At 35.1% G+C, this 20,527-nt stretch overlaps 1 protein-coding gene across 3 annotated transcripts in view; it reads left to right on the top strand.

Annotated features, from left to right (window-relative positions):
- The window catches only part of SKIC3 (SKI3 subunit of superkiller complex), a 92,007-nt gene that overhangs the window by 37,916 nt on the left and 33,564 nt on the right, over positions 1-20,527 (top strand). For all 3 annotated transcript variants that reach the window (XM_007978822.3, XM_037982217.2, XM_037982218.2), the window contains 14 exons: positions 573-749; positions 840-984; positions 1,146-1,224; positions 1,310-1,371; positions 1,486-1,542; positions 3,003-3,071; positions 4,306-4,380; positions 5,343-5,484; positions 8,302-8,395; positions 11,017-11,094; positions 14,078-14,202; positions 15,010-15,133; positions 19,424-19,645; positions 20,430-20,502. In XM_007978822.3, coding sequence (XP_007977013.3) covers positions 573-749; positions 840-984; positions 1,146-1,224; positions 1,310-1,371; positions 1,486-1,542; positions 3,003-3,071; positions 4,306-4,380; positions 5,343-5,484; positions 8,302-8,395; positions 11,017-11,094; positions 14,078-14,202; positions 15,010-15,133; positions 19,424-19,645; positions 20,430-20,502 — 1,522 coding nt within the window. The remainder of the gene's footprint in view (positions 1-572; positions 750-839; positions 985-1,145; positions 1,225-1,309; positions 1,372-1,485; positions 1,543-3,002; positions 3,072-4,305; positions 4,381-5,342; positions 5,485-8,301; positions 8,396-11,016; positions 11,095-14,077; positions 14,203-15,009; positions 15,134-19,423; positions 19,646-20,429; positions 20,503-20,527) is intronic.

Genomic DNA, 20,527 nt, shown 5'->3' on the forward strand with positions numbered 1-20,527 from the left:
ATTAATCCATTTGGGAGGCAGAGCCCTCATGACATAATCACCTCTTAAAGGTCCTACTTCTCAACATTGTTGCCCTGGAGATTGAGTTCCCAACTCATGAACTTTGTGGGGACATAGTCAAAACTACACAGCATGAGAGAAGATCTAAAAGCAAAAACCTGAGTTTACAATGGTCAGTTGTAAGAGAGTTACGAACTTTACTGCCTTGGTCATTGCTTAAACACAAAAAGCATAGTTTTAACATTTTAATATTAAAAGAAAATTGGTCCTGGAAAACTTATTTATTTATTTGTGTGATTGCTGCTACTTCTAATAAAAATGGTGAAGAGTAACAAAAAAAAAAGTGTCCACAAAATTTCTGGCACTTAAAGTAATCCCTTCCTCCCTCCCTTTCTCCTTTTCTTCTTCCCTTCCTATTAGGAAGGTGGTATGATATAGTTCAGTTAGGAGGAGATTAGTAAAGCATTTGCAGTGCTTAGTGTACAGTTTTTCTGTTTTAAGTAATAATCAGGGAGATAAACTTCATGCTTTTTATAAATAATTTAGAAGAATCACACTGTTTCTTTTTTTAGTGCTCTACAGCATCGAGCTGATGTGTCCTGCCTCTGGAAGCTAGCTGGGGATGCTTGTACCTGTCTGTATGCTGTCTCACCATCTAAAGTGAATGTTCATGTTTTAGGAGTCCTTCTAGGTCAGAAAGAAGGAAAACAAGTATTAGAGAAAAATGAGCTCCTCCACCTTGGAGGAAGGTAATTTGCAAAGATTGCCAGTTAATAACATTTGAATTGAATTAAGGCATTATAACAAAAACCATAACATTCACTTTTGTATTTCCATAGGTGTTATGGTCGTGCATTAAAACTGATGTCTACGTCTCATACATGGTGTGATCTTGGAATTAATTATTATCACCAAGCAAAACATCTAGCAGAAACAGGCAGCAACATGAATGATCTTAAGGAGTTGCTGGAGAAATCTTTACATGTATGGTTTATATAAATTTTTTGTAAACTTTTTAAAAAGCTAAATGCTTTTCTTGAAGATGTTTTGAAGTAAATAGTGTTTTCACATAAAACCACATATATCTTGATATACATGCTGCTATTCCAAGAAATAAAAATTAATCTAATTTAACTTCTTTTCAGTGTCTGAAAAAAGCAGTGAGACTCGACAGTAATAATCACTTATACTGGAATGCTCTTGGTGTGGTTGCATGTTACAGTGGTGAGAATTGAGTAACACTTCAATATTTTTAGAAGATTGTGTATTTCAAACAAAGTTCAGTTTCATCAAGTTCTGTATTTTTCAGGTATTGGAAATTATGCCCTTGCTCAGCACTGTTTCATCAAATCAATCCAGTCAGAACAAATTGTGAGTATTCTATACGTCTGTGAAAAATAACTTCAAAATTTAGTATTACTAATTTTCTGAGACTTTCAAGTAGACAAGGGGCATATTTTAAGAAAAAAAATGTATGTTTTTTAGAATGCTGTTGCATGGACCAACTTGGGAGTGTTATACCTCACAAATGAAAATATTGAGGTAAATATGTTGCCTGTCTGTCATATTTAAAATAAAAAATGTTTTCTATATTATCTCCTCAGTAGCTCATCTTCTTATGGAGAAATGTTTTTGCATATTGTTAGCTAGCCAGTATGCTCTCCAGTATGCTAGTTAATTGATGATATTCAATTTATGTTGAATAATTAATGTGTAAGATTTATTTTCCTTTTTATGACCTTCAAGAAACTTCTGGTTTTATGATTATGTTGGTTTTTCATTTAGAGATTAAGACAGTTCTGTTCTGAATCAATTTGGCGTTTTTTAATCTGTACACATGTAAGAGAAGTCCTGTGTAGATAGTGTTGGAGGTGGAGTGGATGAGCGCAAGGGAGACAGTTAGTAATCTCTAGAAGCTTAAATTTAACCTTTGCTTGGGTACTTTACATTTTGGCTTTAGTAGATGTTAATCTCTTTAAATAGCAAGTTTAATTTGTCATACTTGAGCAATTATTCATTAGGCAATTAGAACTAAAGTGATTGGGAGCATGTTTATAGGTCATGTTTGGAAAGTTTCCACAAATCTATAGGTAATACCATGTCTGAACTGTTTTGTGTTTCAGCCAGTATATTGAGTCTCATTCCAAAAAGCTTTCACAATATTCTCAAAGATACATTAAGTCACTGCAAAAAAGACTGGATTTAGGAAATTATAAATAGATTAAATAAAATATTAATTTGGATTTTAAAATACATTTTTAAAAAAATTTAAATAAAAATTTTTTAAAAATTTAAATAAAACAATGTCTTAGTAAGCTATGGATGTGGTTTTATTGTAGCATGGGTTAGTTGTTACCTGTGAGCTTACTTTTTAAAAACAGGAAAAATAATACTGTTTCCTGCCATACATAGATTATTGAGAAAATAGTATAAAGCAGTATGTAATAAAAAGTTATTTTTTGTGGCAGAAAAAAAAAAGCATCAAAGTTAATGTGTCCAAGTTAGGTATTTTTGAAGTTTCCTCATTGCTTAATGCAGAATTATGTTGTTGATCACTCCTCTAGTAGCAGTATAATACATGTCTGGGACTTCATTGGTTAGGACTTCATTAGTTGTGAGTTCTTATCCTCCCAGTTAATTTAAAAGAAAGGGGAATAGATAGCCTTATTTAATCATTGCCTTCAAACCTATGGCTATCTAATGGGTGCATGATTGGTTGGTTAAAAGTTCTGCAGACTACAAGGTAGAACCCCCTTTTGCTGGGGTTCAGAACTCCTAACCTGGGGAGAAATCTGTTGCACCTAGGAGTGTTCTAGAACTGTGCAGTTAAAACACTGCTTTAAGCATTGCTAATTATGCTTAAACAGTGAAGTTTTATGTTCATACATATGTATATGATGAGAGGTTTATACTTATTCTCTTATTTTATGCTTTTTAAACATAAGCGGTTTAATAAGTTTATAAAATGACTTGCTGTAATATTTTTTGCCTTTTTTTCCTAGCAAGCTCATGAAGCTTTCAAAATGGCCCAGTCCCTTGATCCATCTTATTTAATGTGCTGGATTGGACAAGTAAGATATATAACATATAATTACTAATAAGCTTGTTGATATAAGTAATTGACTGATATGCATAACAGTGATAATAATGGTAACGGATAGCATTTGAAGACTTACTTTGTGCCAGTCAATGTGCTTAGCTCTTTGTATACACTATTTCAGTTAATCTATCATCAATTCTTTGAAATATGGTTGATGTTATACTCTCTTTATAGTTGTGGAAATGGAAACTCAGAGATCCTAAGTGTCATTCCTAAGGCCACATAGCTTGTAAGGATTTAACTCTGATTTGGGGGGGCCTCTGAATACTTACCAGTCTGACATTACTGTGCCTAAAAAATAAACCCATAACTGTATTGTGTAACTCTCATGTACAAAGAAAATGCACATTTACAAAGATCATTTTGAGTATTAGGTTTCTGTAAAATCTTCATATTTGATTTGTTACTTGTTTATGAGTATTCTCTCCTCCCCCAAATTTAGATTTTTATAAATCTAAATAGGAATCAGGATACTTTGTTACTAGTCTGAGTCTGTTACCTACTGATTTTTTTTCTTTTTTTACCTTAGCATATCACTTTTCTGGATTTTAATTTTCTCTCCTGAAAAAGAAGGGGATTGATTAGACTGAGTGGCCTCAAAGTTCTTGCCTGGTTGAGGAATTATAATGAATTAGTAAACAGTCAGTTGCTTTGGTTCAGAGAGTAGGAGCATCACCCATATTAGAAAATTATTAATCAGGGTTTAGAGATCTTTTATTGTATTTTAGACTCTTGGGCCTAATTCTAGTTAAGTGGTGAAGCAAGCAGAGCTCGAAAGGCAAACTCCTGTTCCCATTCACTGTGGTAGCATCTGGGAGCAGAGGCATTGCTATGCTAACCTCTATGTCAACCATTGAACCCAGGGAGCCCAAGAATTTGCATTTTAACTGCTCCCAAGTGATGATTGTGAGGCTGGTCCAAGGGACCTCACTTCGCGTAGTACTGCTCTAGGTCAGTAGATCTTAGATGATTATCAGAATTACTTTTTTTAAATTTTAAAAGTATTTTTGGTTTTAAAAATAATTTATTTTAGCAGGTAACTGGAAGATTTAGTTAAAATAATAACAATAGAAGTGAAAAACTTTGGTTAACTTTGCTTTTAAGCTCAGCTAGTAAACCTTTGGTTCTTCTAGATAGTTTCATTTTTTATTATTATTGCTATTTTCTTTTAAACACATTAAGAGTCTGTTTTTTTCCTTTCGTAGGCTCTTATTGCTGAGGCAGTTGGAAGTTACGACACTATGGATCTCTTCAGGCACACTACAGAACTAAATATGCATGTAAGAATCTGAACATTCTTCTTGAGTATTCATTAATGAGAAAAGTATTATCCTTGTTAAGGGAATGAATAGATATTGGGCTAGGCATAGTGGCTTACGCCTGTAATCCTAGTGATTTGGGATGCCAAGGCAGGAAGATTGGTTGAGGCCAGCCTGGACAACATAGCAAGACCCTGTCTTAAATAAATAAAAATAAAAAATTAGCCGGGTATGATGGTGTATACCTGTAGCCCTAGCTACTCAGGAGGCTGAGGCAGGAGGATTGCTTGAGTCCTGGAGTTTCAGGATACAGTGAGCTATGATCATGCCATCTCACTCCAGCCTGGGCAACAGAGCAAGATTCTGTCTCTAAGAAAAGGAAAAAGAAAATGAATAGATAGTGGTATTAGATGTTAATGACATCAGTTGTTTTTATTATTTATTCTTTCTTAGAAACAGTTGTCTTGAATTAAAGAACTACCATTTTTCTTTTTTCTCCAACTTTCAAGAGCTGGTGAAGAAATGACATGACATTGAGATTTAATAGATATAGTAGCAGTCATATATTAATAGAATAGAAACTGAGACTCTAGGAAAAAGATAGACATGAGATAAGGAGTAGGCATGGTAGACATTTCTAGATTATTTGTGAAAATGTTTTAGAATTCTTTTCGTTTGTTTGTTTGACCTTTGTCAATGGTGCTGAGGAGGGGAAAGCCAACCCATCAGACGAGGCTCTGTTTTCTGCATTTTATCCTCTTTGATTCTTCTAGTTAGGATTGGAACAAGTAATTTCAATATGTTCTTAGCTGTGTTTTATCATAGAGACTCTTCATTTAAAGGTACTTTTAACAGTTGACTTAAAGAACACTGAGATGTGTTCTAGGATATTTATTGTATTGAAATGCAATGTTTTATTTATTATAATTTTTATTGACATATTTATTATTCTATGTCTGCTTGTTAACATTGGCTTTTTAAAGACTGAAGGAGCTTTAGGTTATGCGTATTGGGTCTGCACAACATTGCAAGATAAAAGCAACAGAGAAACAGAGCTGTACCAGTACAACATCCTCCAGATGAATGCTATTCCAGCAGCACAAGTTGTCTTGAATAAATACGTAGGTAAGGTACCTGTTATATAATAGCAAGATATTTGAATAACTATTGAAATAATTTAAATAATTTTTAAAAGTAAAATTTTTTAATTTAATTCATTTCAAATTAAATATTGGTGTTCTTTAAGACATGAATTTGCCTTCTCTTTGCAGTGGCGAAGCAGTCTTTACTTTGTCAACTTTACTAAAGGCTTTTGAAGAAAGATAATTGTTACCTAATGATGCAAGATAAAAGTAATTTCCTTATAGTGGAGAGTGTATTATAGTGGAGTGTATTAATACACTGTCCACTATACACTATACACTAGAACAGTTGGTGCTGTTCTAGCTTTGCCTTTTACTTTCTCTGCAGTCCTAGGCCAAGTGTTTTACCTCCCTTAACTTCTATTTGCTGCTTGGATAGTGGATACAACAATACCTGGATTGTAGAGTTGTGAGAACTAGGTGAGATAATATAAATGAAGTACCAAACCCAGTGACTGTAGCTTCCCCACTTAACACCTAATTTTTCTTGAAGATATTGGAAAAATATGTTTAGGTTTAGGAAGTTGACAGAGTGATGAAGTTTTATGAACCATCTATTGTAATAATTTCTTGTCTTTTTAAATAAAACTACCATTGATTTTGGTTATTAATCTCTGCTCCACCAATTAGTAGCCTTGATTGAAACCTTGGGCATGCTACCAAAATTCTCAACAGGAAAGTCTTTATTGCTTAGTGTTTAAATAAGGTGATTTCTACAAAATGTGATGCAGAGTGCCGGGCATATCCTAGATGCCCAAGAAAATGTTAGTTTCATTAGCTTTTGACAAAATACTAATAAAGAAGCAAGGAGTTTAAACAGGAATACTGAAAACAGTCAATATTGAGAATCACATAATATAAAGAATCGGACAAATTGTGAAAAACAGGAGAGAAAATGCCTCACTGTAGATATTGTGGGGATTGTGGCACTCTGCATGCATTTAGCTTGAGGCAGTAGACTAGGCAATTAATTTACAAACATCAGCACTTGGGATAGGTTTGCCTTAGGGTAGGTGTGGCATGTGAATGCATGGATCTCCTCATGCTCATTTTTTATTTATTTATTTTTTTGAGACGGAGTCTCACTCTGTCACCCAGGCCGGAGTGCAATGACACAATCTCGGCTCATTGCAACCTCCACCTCCCAGGTTCAAGCCATTCTCCCGCCTTAGCCTCCCGTTTAGCTGGGATTACAGGTGCATGCCACCATGCTCGGCTAATTTTTTGTATTTTTTGTAGAGACGGGGTTTCACCGTGTTAGCCAGGATGGTTTCAATCTCCTGACCTCGTGATCCACCTGCCTCAGCCTCCAAAGTGCTGGGATTACAGGTGTGAGTCACTGTTCCTGGCCCTCATGCTTATTTTGGCTCAGTTTTGTTGACTCTTTCTGTTGTGACTTGAAGGATTTTTCAAGAATAACTTTGACTATATGATTTTAACCTTAGTTGTTGATCTTAGAACCTAACAATCATAAGATACGGTTACGGTGTACTTTGTTAAATAATCTAAAGGATTTGAAGGCTTACTTTCCACTACTACTTTTAAGTAGATTATATCAGATATGTTTCTTTTTCTACATTTCACCTTCTTCGATAGGTAATCACCCAGCGGGTTCACTTTGCCCGCTGCATAGACAGAGCCAATTCATCAAGACAGGGGAATTGCAATAGAAAAAGAGTAATTAATGCAGAGCCGGCTGTGCGGAGGACTAGAGTTTTATTATTACCGAAATCAGTCTCCCCGAGTAAGCATTTGGGGATCAGCATGTTTAAGAATGATTTGGTGGATGGTAGTGGACAGGCCCTGAGTTGGAAGTGCTGACTGGTTGCGTCCGGAGATGACATCATAGGGATTTGAAGCTGTCTTCTTGTGCAGAGTCAGTTCCTGGGTGGGGGCCACAAGATCAGATGAGCCAGTTTATCAATCTGGGTGATGCCAGCTGATCCATCAAGTGCAGGCTCTGAATAGTGATGTTATTCCCCAGGAGCAATTTGGGGAGGGTCAGAATCTTGTAGCCTCCAGCTGCAGGACTCCTAAACCGTAATTAATCTTTTGACTAATTCGTTGGTCCTGCAAAGGCAGGTCTAGTCCCCAGCAAGAGGGAGTTTGTTTTGGGAAAGGGCTGTTGTCATCTTTGTTTCTATCTATAAACTATAAGCCAAGTTCCTCCTGTTTTTAGTTTAGCCTACACCCAGGAATGAATGAGGACAGCATGGAGGTTAGAAGCAAGATAGAGTTAGGTCAGATTTCTGTCACTGTTTCAGTTATAATTTTGAAATGGTGGTTTCAGATACATGATGTTTTTTGACATTCAAATTTCAAAATACTGCACTGAAAGTACTAAACTTACCTTCTGTTTCTAGTGTACAATACTGACTTTGTTATTTTTTTTTAAATACATATGTGTTGGAACAGAACCACCAAGAGAACTTATTGCTTAATTTAATCATAGGAAGGCTTAAGTAATTAGCCAAAGAACTGAATTTCTTTATAAATCTCATGACTGGTTTTAACAAGAACTATAATTTCAAGTTATGATACCTTTGGGCATAAAAATGTTTAAATTATAAAATTCAACTAAAAATCAAATATAACTATTAAACATTATTCAGTGATTAGAAGAGTTAATAAAGTTTTTACTGCCATATTATATTCAAGATAAAATCAGGCCACTGTTCTTAACAGTGTGAGTGATCTCAAGAGGTAATCTGGTATTTAAGATACTGAAAAAATAAAACTAATATTTTGTTAATGCCATCAGTATGCATATGTAAAAATGAAGATATTTCTCATTTTCTAGAAAGAATTCAGAATTATGCTCCAGCTTTCACAATGTTGGGTTACTTAAACGAACATCTGCAACTCAAAAAGGAAGCAGCAAATGCATACCAAAGGTAAACTAGATTTAATTGTGATAGGTGCAGGAGGAAGATGAGGGGAGGGGTTCCTGGAGAATCTCTGACTGGCCTCTGCATTGGGAGAACGGGGTGAAGCCTGGGGGAGTTCATGCCATTTGCAGGCAGAGAGGAACCTGGCCTCTTCATTTCTTGTGTGTGTGGCCAGTAATCAATCTGTGAGACGGGGGCCTGTTAGCAGGAACCCCTCTCGCTTTGCTAAGAGGTTTTTTTCTTTTTTTCCTTTTCACCCAATAAAATCCGTTCCCCTCACCCTTCAATGTGTCTGCATGCCTAACTTTTCCTGCTTGTGTGTCAAGGACCTGGTTTTAGCGGAACTAAGGAACCAAGTTCTACATCAATTGCAGTGCAATCATTGTTTATCAGTTAGCTTTTCAAATGTTAGTTTCATTCTCAGGAAGAAGGTACTAAATAATTGTTTTGACTCCTTTCCTGATATTTCCTTGTATACTATTATTACATCTTAGAAGGTGAAAAGATGTGGTCCCAAATTTTCAGCTATATTTTGGTTTTTGTTGCTCATCTTAAGGAGGTGGGGTGGAGAAATTGAGCGAGAGAAATCGATAGAAAAGAAAGAAGAAACAAAACAAAAAACTTATCAGATTTTTAGAAAAGTCTGTCTTTTAAGAACTTATCTGTCTAACTTTATTAGATTTGAAAATGTGTTCAGTGAGACAAGAAATAAGAACATTGTGATGTGTTTGTTTGAATGACTTTTATATCTACTATGTATTTATTCATTTAATAAATATTTGTTGACTACTGTGTGCCAAGCAGTGTTCTTGGCACTGGCCATTTTGCAGTAAATTAAAAAAGACAAAGGCCCTGTTCTCATGGAACATGTGTTCTGTGGCTGAAGAGACATGATGAGCTAATAAACATCTGTGATGATAAGAATTGCTAAGAAAGAAAATTAAAGTAGGGTAAAGGGCCAGAGAATGCAGGGCAGGAAGTGACATTTCAGGTGAGTCTAAGAATGGATAGATTAACTAAGGAGGCAGTTGAGGCCTGACTTCAGTGAACTGAGGCCACAAGCCACTTGTTTATCTGGGCAGGACGATTCTAGGCAGAAGGAACAGCAAGAGAAGTGAAGAAGTGGAGCAGTAGATCTGGCATGTTTACAAAATAAGAAAGCCAGTGTGCTACAATGGAATGACCAGCTGGAGAGTGGTAGGAAATGAAATCTACATAAATTTCTATGTAAATTAATGGATAGGTGATAAAAAAATAACATTGATCTCATGACCAACTACTAGATGAAAAGTAAAAAGACCTGGTTGCCTAATCTCTGAGGCACATTATTGCCCTAAATCTAAATAAATATTTACAGGAAGCCTCGTCAAGTGAAAAATAATTGAGGTGTCCTGAATGCTTTGCCATATCCTTTTATGGATCTCTCTGTAGTTCAAAGGAGTAATCACTAGATGGTACTGGAGCTTGTGTAATCAAGAAGTTATTTTTCCAGGTGTGTATGGAAAGAAGTATGTGAAAATAAATGTATATGAAAAACCACTATTTTGCTTCTTTCAAAGCCAGCAAACTTAACAGTAAACTATAAATATGACAGACTGCAACAGTGAGCAAGATTTTTAAACAGAGAAAACTAGGCAGCTAGGGTGTTTGCTATTTTTTTTGCAATAGCAAACGACATATATATAAATGACATAAACAAAAATGACGTATCGTTATTATTGCAGATATTGTGAATTTAACATTGGTTGCACCTTAGGCTTAAAATGGCATCTCCACAGTCACTTGGGTGTGTGTACCACTTTCTTGACTGATCATCACTGCTGTTTTCTGCTTTAAACAAGTATCTGATGGTTGAAACCACAAATTAGGCGTAAGTCTAAATAGGGGTATAGTTTTTCATCTCTATAATACTGTCTTTAGGCTTCTCTAGCAAATTCTTGTTTTTCATGCAACATCAGGGAGATAGAAAGTCTTTGTTGGCTATTTCTCCCTAGCCAGTCCTCTTTAAATGGGAACGAAAATAAAAACCAAAAATCTTGTTAAATATTCAACTCTTTTTAGTCGTTAAGACATTTCCCTGCCTGCCCATAGGGAACTGAGCATGAGAAGAAAATACACGTTGTCAGCAGGTTATTTATTCCAATCCTTGAGGGACTTCTAGTGACTAGTTCTCTTCCCTCAACTTACTTTTCTCTAAATATTTTTTCTGTATGTACAAGCAAGGACGCATGAAAGGATTCAATTTCCTGGCTTCGTAACTCAAACTACTAATGTATAAATAGTTTTAAGAGTGTTTTCTATAAACTCCAAATATGTCAAAACTTTAAACTGTGACATAGTTATTTCCCATATTTAGATTTTTGGAATATTTAGAGCTCAAATGTAATAAATAATTTCATTTACTAAGAGGTCATTTAGATGTTATTTTCCCAACAGTTTAAAATCTAAATATCTGTAAGTGCTTTTGTTGTACCAACTTAATAAAATATGAATAAGCTATTATAACTAGCACCAAAGAATTAGTAGAACTAAATGAACAAATATCTGTGGATTCAGCTAAAGAGGAAGGTAACAGAATGCTATTGCACAGAGATAAATTAAAATACCTTGATTTTTTTTTTTTTAAGGGCAATTTTGTTGTTACAGAGTGCAGAAGACCAAGATACTTATAATGTTGCAATAAGAAATTACGGCAGATTGTTATGGTAAGCATATTTTTTCTCCATTATTTCTATCAATTGATTGTATTTTTCTGGTGAAAGCCGTGGAACTGGTGATATGCTGACTAGTTCCCAGAACAGTGGGACATGTAGGATACATAATTTCCATAGAAACAGGCTCTGTTAACAGTTTCCTGTACCTATAATGCTAACTACCCTGGTGTGATTTATATGGAGCAGATTTAGAACTCATGGTTTGTTGACTGGAGATGAGAACATTTGGAAGAGAGGTAGTGGCCATCTCTAATAGTAGAAGTCTAGTTAATTGGAATAGGAATTAGATTTATTCTGATTTGCTATGTATTCTTAAACTAAGGATGGACATTAGGGGTCCAGTAACTCCTTTGAAATAGTACACAAAAATTGTTGTGTGGGTACCATTTGGGGATGAGGAAGGAGCTCTATATCTTTCCTCAGTTTTTCAGAGACTTCTAACTCTAAAAAAGAATAAAAGAAAGAAAGATTAAGAACCAATTGTTTTAGAGGGTAGAACTAACACCAGGTGATGGAAGTATTGTAGGAGGAAGGTTTTTGATTCAAATTAAGGCAGCATCCTAGAGTGCCCTAAACTTGAATGGTGCAGTTTGCAAAACACTGTTAAAACTATACTTTGATGCTTTAGGATTAGTGCCACATCTTTTAAGGAGCTACATGGTAGACCTTAGGTAGCCAGTTATTTTCTTTTATAACTGTGTACTTGAAAAATATCCAGAATTGGAAAATTATACTGTTCTGACTGCCTCTCCTTTTAATCATTTAAACTGTTAATATTTAAAAGTTGAAAAAATATTTAAAAGTTGAAAGAGCTGTCAGTTCCAAGATTTTGTTGAAGTAGAGGACAGATATATTGTATGGAATAAAGTATCTGTTCTTTTTAGTTTTGATGTTTTATATAATCTAAGTACTAATGTAAGTATTTTAGAAGGAAATGTATACCTTCAATTGAAAACAGATTATCTGTTTTTTTAAATTTACTTTTATGAAATGTATGAAATGTGCAAACATGCAGTGAGTAATAGAATAATTTAATGAAAACTCACCAATCAAATTATATCTTAAAATTCTGTCAGCTTGTTTCAGGTTACTTTTCTTTCTTTCTTTTTTTTTTTTTTTTTGAGATGGAGTCTCGCACTGTTGCCCGGGCTAGAGTGCAGTGGCGTGATCTCGGCTCACTGCAACCTCCACCTCCAGGGTTCAAGAGATTCTCCTGCCTCAGCCTCCCGAGTAGCTGAGATTACAGGTGCCCACCACCACGCCCAGCTACTTTTTTGTATTTTTAGTAGAGATGGAGTCTCACCACGTTGGCCAGGCTGGTTTCGAACTCCTGACCTCATGATTCACCCACCTTGACCTCCCAAAGTGCTGGAATTACAGGTGTGAGCCACCGCGCCCAACCTTCAGGTTACTTTTTCCAGAAAAATTTCAGATAGATTCATCGAAGCACCCACATTCCCTTCCGTAGTTCCATTCTTTTCTCCACAAAAGCACGCACATCTTAGAAGATAGTGTTCATTTAAAGAAATACTTTCAATATATATGTATGTATCCATAAACAATCTAAGGTAGTCCTCTTTCCTTTATCAAAATTTAAGTATTGATTTTATGTTCTTTCACTTTTTAAAAACTTATTTATAAGTGAAGGTTGCCTATATTTTTAGCCCCCATTCATATTCTCAAAGATTAAAAAGATTTTGTAAAAAGATTTCCACAACACATTAAAAATAAAAACAGATTCAGATTATGGTGATGGATACCAAAAAGAAGAATCTTAAATCTCTTCAGATGATGGCAGTTGAGCTTATACAAGTTCCTTTTATCTTTAGGCAAAAACAAGTTATTTTTCTGTTATTAATAAGTATTGCACTTTAGTATATATTACAGTTTATATTTTCCTCCCTCTTTTTTTTTTTTTTTTTTTTTAAGATGGAGTTTCTCTTGTTGCCCAGGCTGGAGTGCAGTGGTTTGATCTCGGCTCATTGCAACCTCTGTCTCCCGGGTTCAAGAGATTCTCCTGCCTCAGCCTCTCCAGTAGTTGAAATTACAGGCGCCTGCTGCCACGCCTGGGTAATTTTTGTATTTTTGTAGTAGAGACGGGGTTTTATCATGCTGGCCAGGCTAGGCTGGTCTTGAACTCCTGACCTCAAGTGACCCGCCCATCTCGGCCTCCCAGTGTGCTGGGATTACAGGTGTGAGCCACTGCGCCCGGCCTCCTCCCTCTTAAACACAAAAAAGAATAATATTTTTGTTCATGGAACTTTAGTGTGTCTATATGCCCTCCAAAAAAGAAAAATGTGCAGATAAACAGTTTATACAAAAGATAGGTTTGATTCTGACTAGGCATTTTATGACTTGTTAAGCTTAGCAAAGATGCTAGAACCATACTCATAGGGTAATATTTAATTGTATTAAGCTTAAAAAAATTAGAGATCCATATAAAAGTCAACTTGAAATTATTTTTATAATTTGGGATTTTAATTAAAGTTTGTTAAAAAAAAGAGAGAGACAATTTGTAATTTAGTAGACCACTATAAAAAAGGAAGTACACATGAAATTATCAGAAGAAACTTAGTGTAAAGTATTATTATTTTTTTTTGAGAAGAGTCTTGCTTTGTCTTGCTCAGGCTAGAGTGCAGTGGTACAATCTTGGCTCACTACAACCTCCGCCTACTGGGTTCAAGCGATTCTCCTGCCTCAGCCTCCTGAGCAGCTAGGATTACAGGCATTCACCACCATGTCAGGCTAATTTTCATGTTTTTAGTAGAGATGGGGTTTCACCATGATGGCCGGGCTGGTCTCGAACTCCTGACCTTATGATCCACCCCCGCCCCCCTCAGCCTACTAAAGTGCTGGGATTACAGATGTGAGCCACTGCGCCCAGCCCAACTTAGTGTAATTGTATCTCTGTATTTTGATGGTACATGCCAGAATTACTTTTGATATTAAAAGTAAGTTGTGTTTTACTTCTTAGTTCCGTTGGTGAATATGATAAAGCTATCCAGGCTTTTAAGTCAACACCCCTTGAAGAGTTAGAAGACATCATAGGTTTTGCTTTGGCTTTATTCATGAAGGGGCTTTATAAAGACAGCAGCAAAGGTAAGAATATTGCCCTGAAGCTAAAGGACACATCTTTTCTGGAGTTGAGTTTAATCATGATGAGCATACATACAGAAAGATGTGATAATGAGATGGGATGGGGGTTGCAATGTTTATTAAAATCTGTCTAGGAGTCAGGAGCAATACTAGACACTTTTTATCTGTTACCTCATTTAGAATGTTATTATGATGAGTAGTCTTTATAGTAGTGTTACAAGCTGAGTACTTATTATACAAATGAGGCAACTGAGGCCCAAGATCACTTATGACAAATATGTGACTTAGCATTTGAAAGCAAATGTTTACTGCTCTACACTGCTTAGATAATAATTTCTGATAAATGAAGACCTCAACCATGTTAGTAATAGATTTTGATTTCTCCAAATATGTTAAATGATGCATTTTCACATATATGGGCTTAGCCCACATGTGTATAGAGCATTTAAGTATCTACTGCTTGATGGAGTTGCTTGGCTGCACGTGGGAATTTTGGTGATATCTCAGTGGCTGCAGACCTCTGCTTTGGCTCTTAAAGACAGTGACCTAGATTCCCATATAGATTCTGAAGGTAGCAGTTAGAGATTGTCACATAATAATCCTAATGATACCTGAGAATCACCTTGGAACACTGAAAGCAAGTTAGATTATTATAAATTTTTATTCTATCTGCTTGAGAACAGGAGAATACAAAAATGTAATTGTATTTAGACCTTTCTGAAAAATAGGATTCGGAAAGAAAAAATCCCGTGCTTCATCAATCAGGATGGCTTTTATATTGTTTTGTCTGTTTTCAATTTTATGTAACAGCCTATGAGAGAGCCTTGTCTATTGTTGAATCAGAGCAAGACAAAGCGCATATCTTGACAGCTCTGGCAATAACTGAATATAAACAAGGAAAAATGGATGTAGCCAAGACATTGCTATTTAAATGGTATGTATAGTTGACATCAACATTTAACATGACCAGATACTTAAATATTTGGGTTCAGATTTGGAGCAATGCAAAATGAAGTTCTTAATGCTTTAGGAACTTCTGGGTGAACAAAAGGGATTGAGCCCACCTGGTTCTGAATTGATAGTCCCAGGTGGAGCTACAGATTGTAATTTAATTCTTAGCCCTTGATCTATCGGATCTTTCAAAACTGTCCTATACTCTGTTGCGTATTTTTTTTTAAAGATAATCTGATCACCTGATAAGTAGTATCCTAAAATTTTAATGAAGATAGTTGTAATGAAGCCTTGTTTTTTGGCTTCTTGGATTCCCAAAGAGATGTTTTCTTCTTTCCTTTTCACGATAACCTGTTAAAAGGTTCATTTAAAGGTGAATCTTTTTAAAAACGAGTAACAAAACTTAAAATTATTTCTGTGTTTTTGGAGTAAGTTAATAAAATAATGACCTGTGTTTTTTTTTTGTGGTTACTTATATAATATTTTCTAACTTCTTGAAGATTAGTTTTTTAGAAAATTGGCCTTAATTCCTTCACAAGCAGTAGTAATTAATGCATGCTATTGAACAGTGGCCTCAATGAGTGTTTTATTGGCATTTTTGAGTGGTACTAATCTTCATGGTACAGAGATATTCTCCCATTGCAACAAGCTTATATCCTTGCCTCCCACCTACTAAGTGGTAATATTAGCACCCCTCAGTCATTGTGACAACAAAAAAATTGCCTCTGTAACTACCCCATCTCCAAAGCTGGGGGGAGAGAGATGGTTAGATGGTACTGGTTGAGAACCAGTTCTATAGGATAAACTTGACAGGCGTTTATTTGATGTAATGCCTTTGCCTTATCCTGTGCCATTACAGTCATTTCCTTGTCTAATAAATAAGTAATTTTTTTTTCTTCCTCTTTGCTGGTTAGGAAAAACCAACCCATTTAAAAGAAAATCCTGTCACTTTACATGCCTATATCCTTTTAACATGTATCTATGGTTATATATATCATGTTTTGAGAACTTAAATTTGCAAATGGCTTGGTGACAAGAATCACAGATACTAATGATGACTGCAGTTATCAAGGGCAAAAGTAACCCCATATTAGAGTCATTAGATTTGTCTTTGGTTACTGCTTAAGACAGGAAATGGAAGTGGGAGAAAAAATAACAATGTAATCTTTTTTTCCCCTTCACCTATGTGAAGGAAAACCTTTACCCCTATGTTTTATGTTGTTGGATCCAAGCCTAGGTTTTTTGTTTTTTATGTTTCTTTCTTTGTTTTTGATTTTCTGCGTGTCTTCACCCAAGCTTGACACTATCAACTGCTTCCATCTCTGCCCATTGGCATTCTTTTGTTTGATTTTCTTTCTATGAAAAGTTCAGTTACTTAACCTATATTGCTGTTGTTTGGCATTCATATGTTGGGAACTGAGCAGTGTTCTAGGCACTGATTTAAGGGGAGCAGGATTTAGTTCATTATGGGAAAAAAATCTGGTTACCAACTTTATACACTTTATGATAGTAAATAACCATGTGTAAAATCCTGAGAACATTTTATGGTAAAATACAACATACAGGCATTGAGCATCCAGCACGCGTTTGCTTAATATTAGAAGGTAGTCATTTCAGTCATAACTTAGATTTTGTTTATTCATAAGTATTAAATTAGGTAGTTTTTTTTTCCCATTGAGCAAGGCACAAATTAGAATTTCTTTTTTTGTTATCAATATTGAAATTTGTATTTTACTATTTGCTTTTTGGCTTTTTTAGTTGTACCCATTAGCCATGTGGTTATTTGCTAGACATGACACTGACTGAGATACTTCCATATTTGGACACAGATGTATTAACTCTTATTGTAAAAAGAGTTACTATGGATACTTTACGTAAGCTATTTACTTCAGAGCTGCCTCAGGAAATTCATGATTTCATACCTGCTTGTCAAAATGAAGTATAAAACTCTTAATTTCCCCCTTCCAAAAATAGTCCAAAGAGGTAATGGTGATATGTGACATTTTATAATGTTATAAATATTTCTTTTATATTTCAATGAGCATTGTTTAAAACTTGGACCTGCTAAATTATTAGTTTATTTTTTATATAAGATCACTTAAATGAAAAGTAATTAAAATATATCTTTCCTGCATTGCCATCTACACAACATCAGATATTACGGATGTTAGATTGCATCTCAGTGTTAAATCTTCACCGATAGATGTACTTAGGTAAATCATAAAAATCCTATTTGTAACTATAGAAGTGAATTGCGAACGTAAAATGGTTGTGCCATTTGGATAATGGCACTAGGCAGCATTTGTATAATAACTAATGGCAAAAATTCATGGCTAGCGATGTATAAAATAAAATATTCTTTGAGTAAAATATTCCCCTTATTAATGTTATAGAAGGAGGGATACAACAAAGAACTAACAATTTGTATGACAGTGTCTTTTATTATTTTAATTTTAGTATTTCCTGTTTTGGTTTACTTGCATCTTAGAAGAGCATAATGACATTGTTTGATGAAGCCTAATTATGCTGGACTGTTTTGACCTGGTTTAACCCTTCTGATAGGAATTTGGGGATGAGAACTGAAGAGTCTTTGCCTGGAGTGACATTACACTCTAGAATTTCCACTTTGGAGAATACTCAGTTCTAACTCGTGATTCCTGGTACAACAAACTTTATTTTTCTAGCCTAGCAATGATCTAGAAGCAGAGGAATTCCAGAGCCTTTTAAAAGTTATTATGTAGTTTTCTTTTAAAAAGCTCCCGTTTTTGGAAAGTAGATCTGTTCATTATTTGCACATAAAATAAAACCACTTAAGTAAAAAAAAAAAAAAGTTTAAAAAAATTCCTTTATTTTTATTGCAGTATAAAATTCATAATAATTCTTATAAGTTTGATTGTTAGTGGAGAGCTAAGATTTTCTTTATTTAAATTAACTGGGATTCCTAAACATTAATAGATTTTCCTCCATAAGGCTAAGTGAGATATTATAGTTGAAAGAGGAAAAAAAATGCTAGATGTTTACCTATAAAATGTAAATTCTCCTTAAATTATAAAAATACTCATTTGGAGTATAGTGGATATAGAGATAATTTGTACTTATTATGTAAAGTACTAGTTTTAATACCATAGAGCAAATAGGACAAAGCTTTTTTGGAATGATAAAAATCATATTTTAATTGAAGAGTTTTTTTATTATTTATACCTTCTAATATTTTAGTGGAACTCAATATTTTAGCAAAATTGTACTAATTACCTAGAAGTGAAACTCAAAGAAGCTAATTTATATTTGTTTCTAAAACTTAATGTGTTTGTTAGTTCTCACACTGCTGTAAGAAATACCTGAGACTGGGTGATTTACAGAGAAAAGAGGTCTAATTGGCTCAAGGTTCTGCAGGCTGTACAGGAAGCTTGGCAGCATTGCTTCTGGGGTGGCCTCAGGAAACTTATAATCATGACAGGAAGTGAAGGGGAAGCCGGCATGTTTTACGTGGCCAGAGCAGGAGGAAGAGAGAGGGAGGCACTGCACACTTTTAAACAACTAGATCACGTGAGAATTCACTATACAGTACTAAATGGAGATGGTGCTAAACCATTCATGAGAGCTCTGCCTCATGATCCAATCACCTCCCACTAGGCCCACTGCCAACACTGGGGATTACAATTCAACATGGGATTTGGGCGGGGACACAGATCCAAACCATATCACTTAGATATAATGACCAGAAAATAAGTTTGGCTTTTGTTGCTCTGTGAAAAGTCATTGATGTTTTTAACTGCTTCAATCAGGGAAATTGCTATCTCTAAACACCAAGAAATTTGCTTTTATATTAATCTTAAAATTGAGTTTAGTTTGGTGAATCTTTACGTAAATTGCTTTTTATACTAAATAATGTTTTAATAGTTACAGATAAAGACTACTGTAGTCATAGGCCGGGCGCGGTGGCTCACGTCTGTAATCCCAGCACTTTGGGAGGCCGAGACGGGCGGATCAGGAGGTCAGGAGATCGAGACCATCCTGGCTAACACAGTGAAACCCTGTCTCTACTAAAAATACAAAAAATTAGCTTGGTGTGGTGGCGGGAGCCTGTAGTCCCAGCTACTCTGGAGGCTGAGGCAGGAGAATGGCGGGAACCCGGGAGGCGGAGCTTGCAGTGAGCTGAGATCACACCACTGCACTCCAGCCTGGGCGACAGAGCAAGACTCCGTCTCAAACAAACAAAGAAAAAAAACTACTCTAGTCATAACTAATAGGTAATTTTAAAATATATTTACAGCTCTATCTTAAAGGAACCAACCACAGAAAGCCTTCAAGCCCTGTGTGCTCTAGGGTTGGCAATGCAGGATGCTACGCTGTCAAAAGCAGCACTTAATGAGTTACTGAAGCACACCAAACCCAAAGACAGTAATTATCAGAGGTGCCTTCTTACATCAGCGATTTACGCACTCCAAGGTCGCAGTGTGGCAGCGCAAAGACAAGTATCTAAAGCTGTTCACAGGTAAATTCTGTATTTGTGAACTTGGAACCTAATTATACTTGATATCATTGCATTTGACATTTGGACTTTATTAATACTATAAAATAAGGTAAGAATATACATTTGGAAACGACACCCTGGTTTTATGCAATAAAGCCCAAACTTTGTTTTGCTATTAAAGCTCTTAATTCCCAAGTTTGTAATATTCTTAGTCTGTTGTCTGGTACTGTCTAGATTGATGGTTTTAGTAATTTTCAGCCGTTTAAAGATTCATTAATTTCTTCAAAATTTGAAAAAAGGAAAGCTGTCATTAGCAGCAGTGGTTAATTATTATATTTTATTTTTAGCAGTAAAGTATCGTGTCTGTAGTCTCTTTTCCTTTCAGAGTTCATTTTTATTAACAATCTGCTGGGTTTTTTTAAAGTTATTTTAATATAAAGCTTATTCCTTATGTCATTTTTATTAGTAGTCATCTTCCTGCCATGCAATATTACTTATCCTATAATTTTTAATCTCTTTGTGTTTGAACACAGTGTGTTAAATTTCCTTAACTTTTCTTAATTATCTCATGACTTTATAATCATCCATTGTTGATTTTTTTTTTGTATTTTCATAAAGACTGTTGGAGTATATAAGTGATATAAAGTATGTTTTCTAAAAATACTTTCAACTAAACATGCACAATTAATATGAACTTGTTTCAGATGTCTAAAAGGTTTTAAACTTAATAAATTGTTGGTTGCTTGTACATTTTGTGGTTAAAGTAACTTGCCCCTAAGCCTGCTACTTTCGATGATCTCTTTAGCAACCCTGGTGACCCTGCTCTTTGGTCTCTGTTGTCTCGAGTTGTTGCACAGTATGCTCAACGAAATGCAAAGGTAAAGTAATGTTTCAAATTCTAGC

Source organism: Chlorocebus sabaeus, chromosome 4 (assembly GCF_047675955.1).
Source record: "Chlorocebus sabaeus isolate Y175 chromosome 4, mChlSab1.0.hap1, whole genome shotgun sequence".
NCBI lineage: Eukaryota > Metazoa > Chordata > Mammalia > Primates > Cercopithecidae > Chlorocebus > Chlorocebus sabaeus.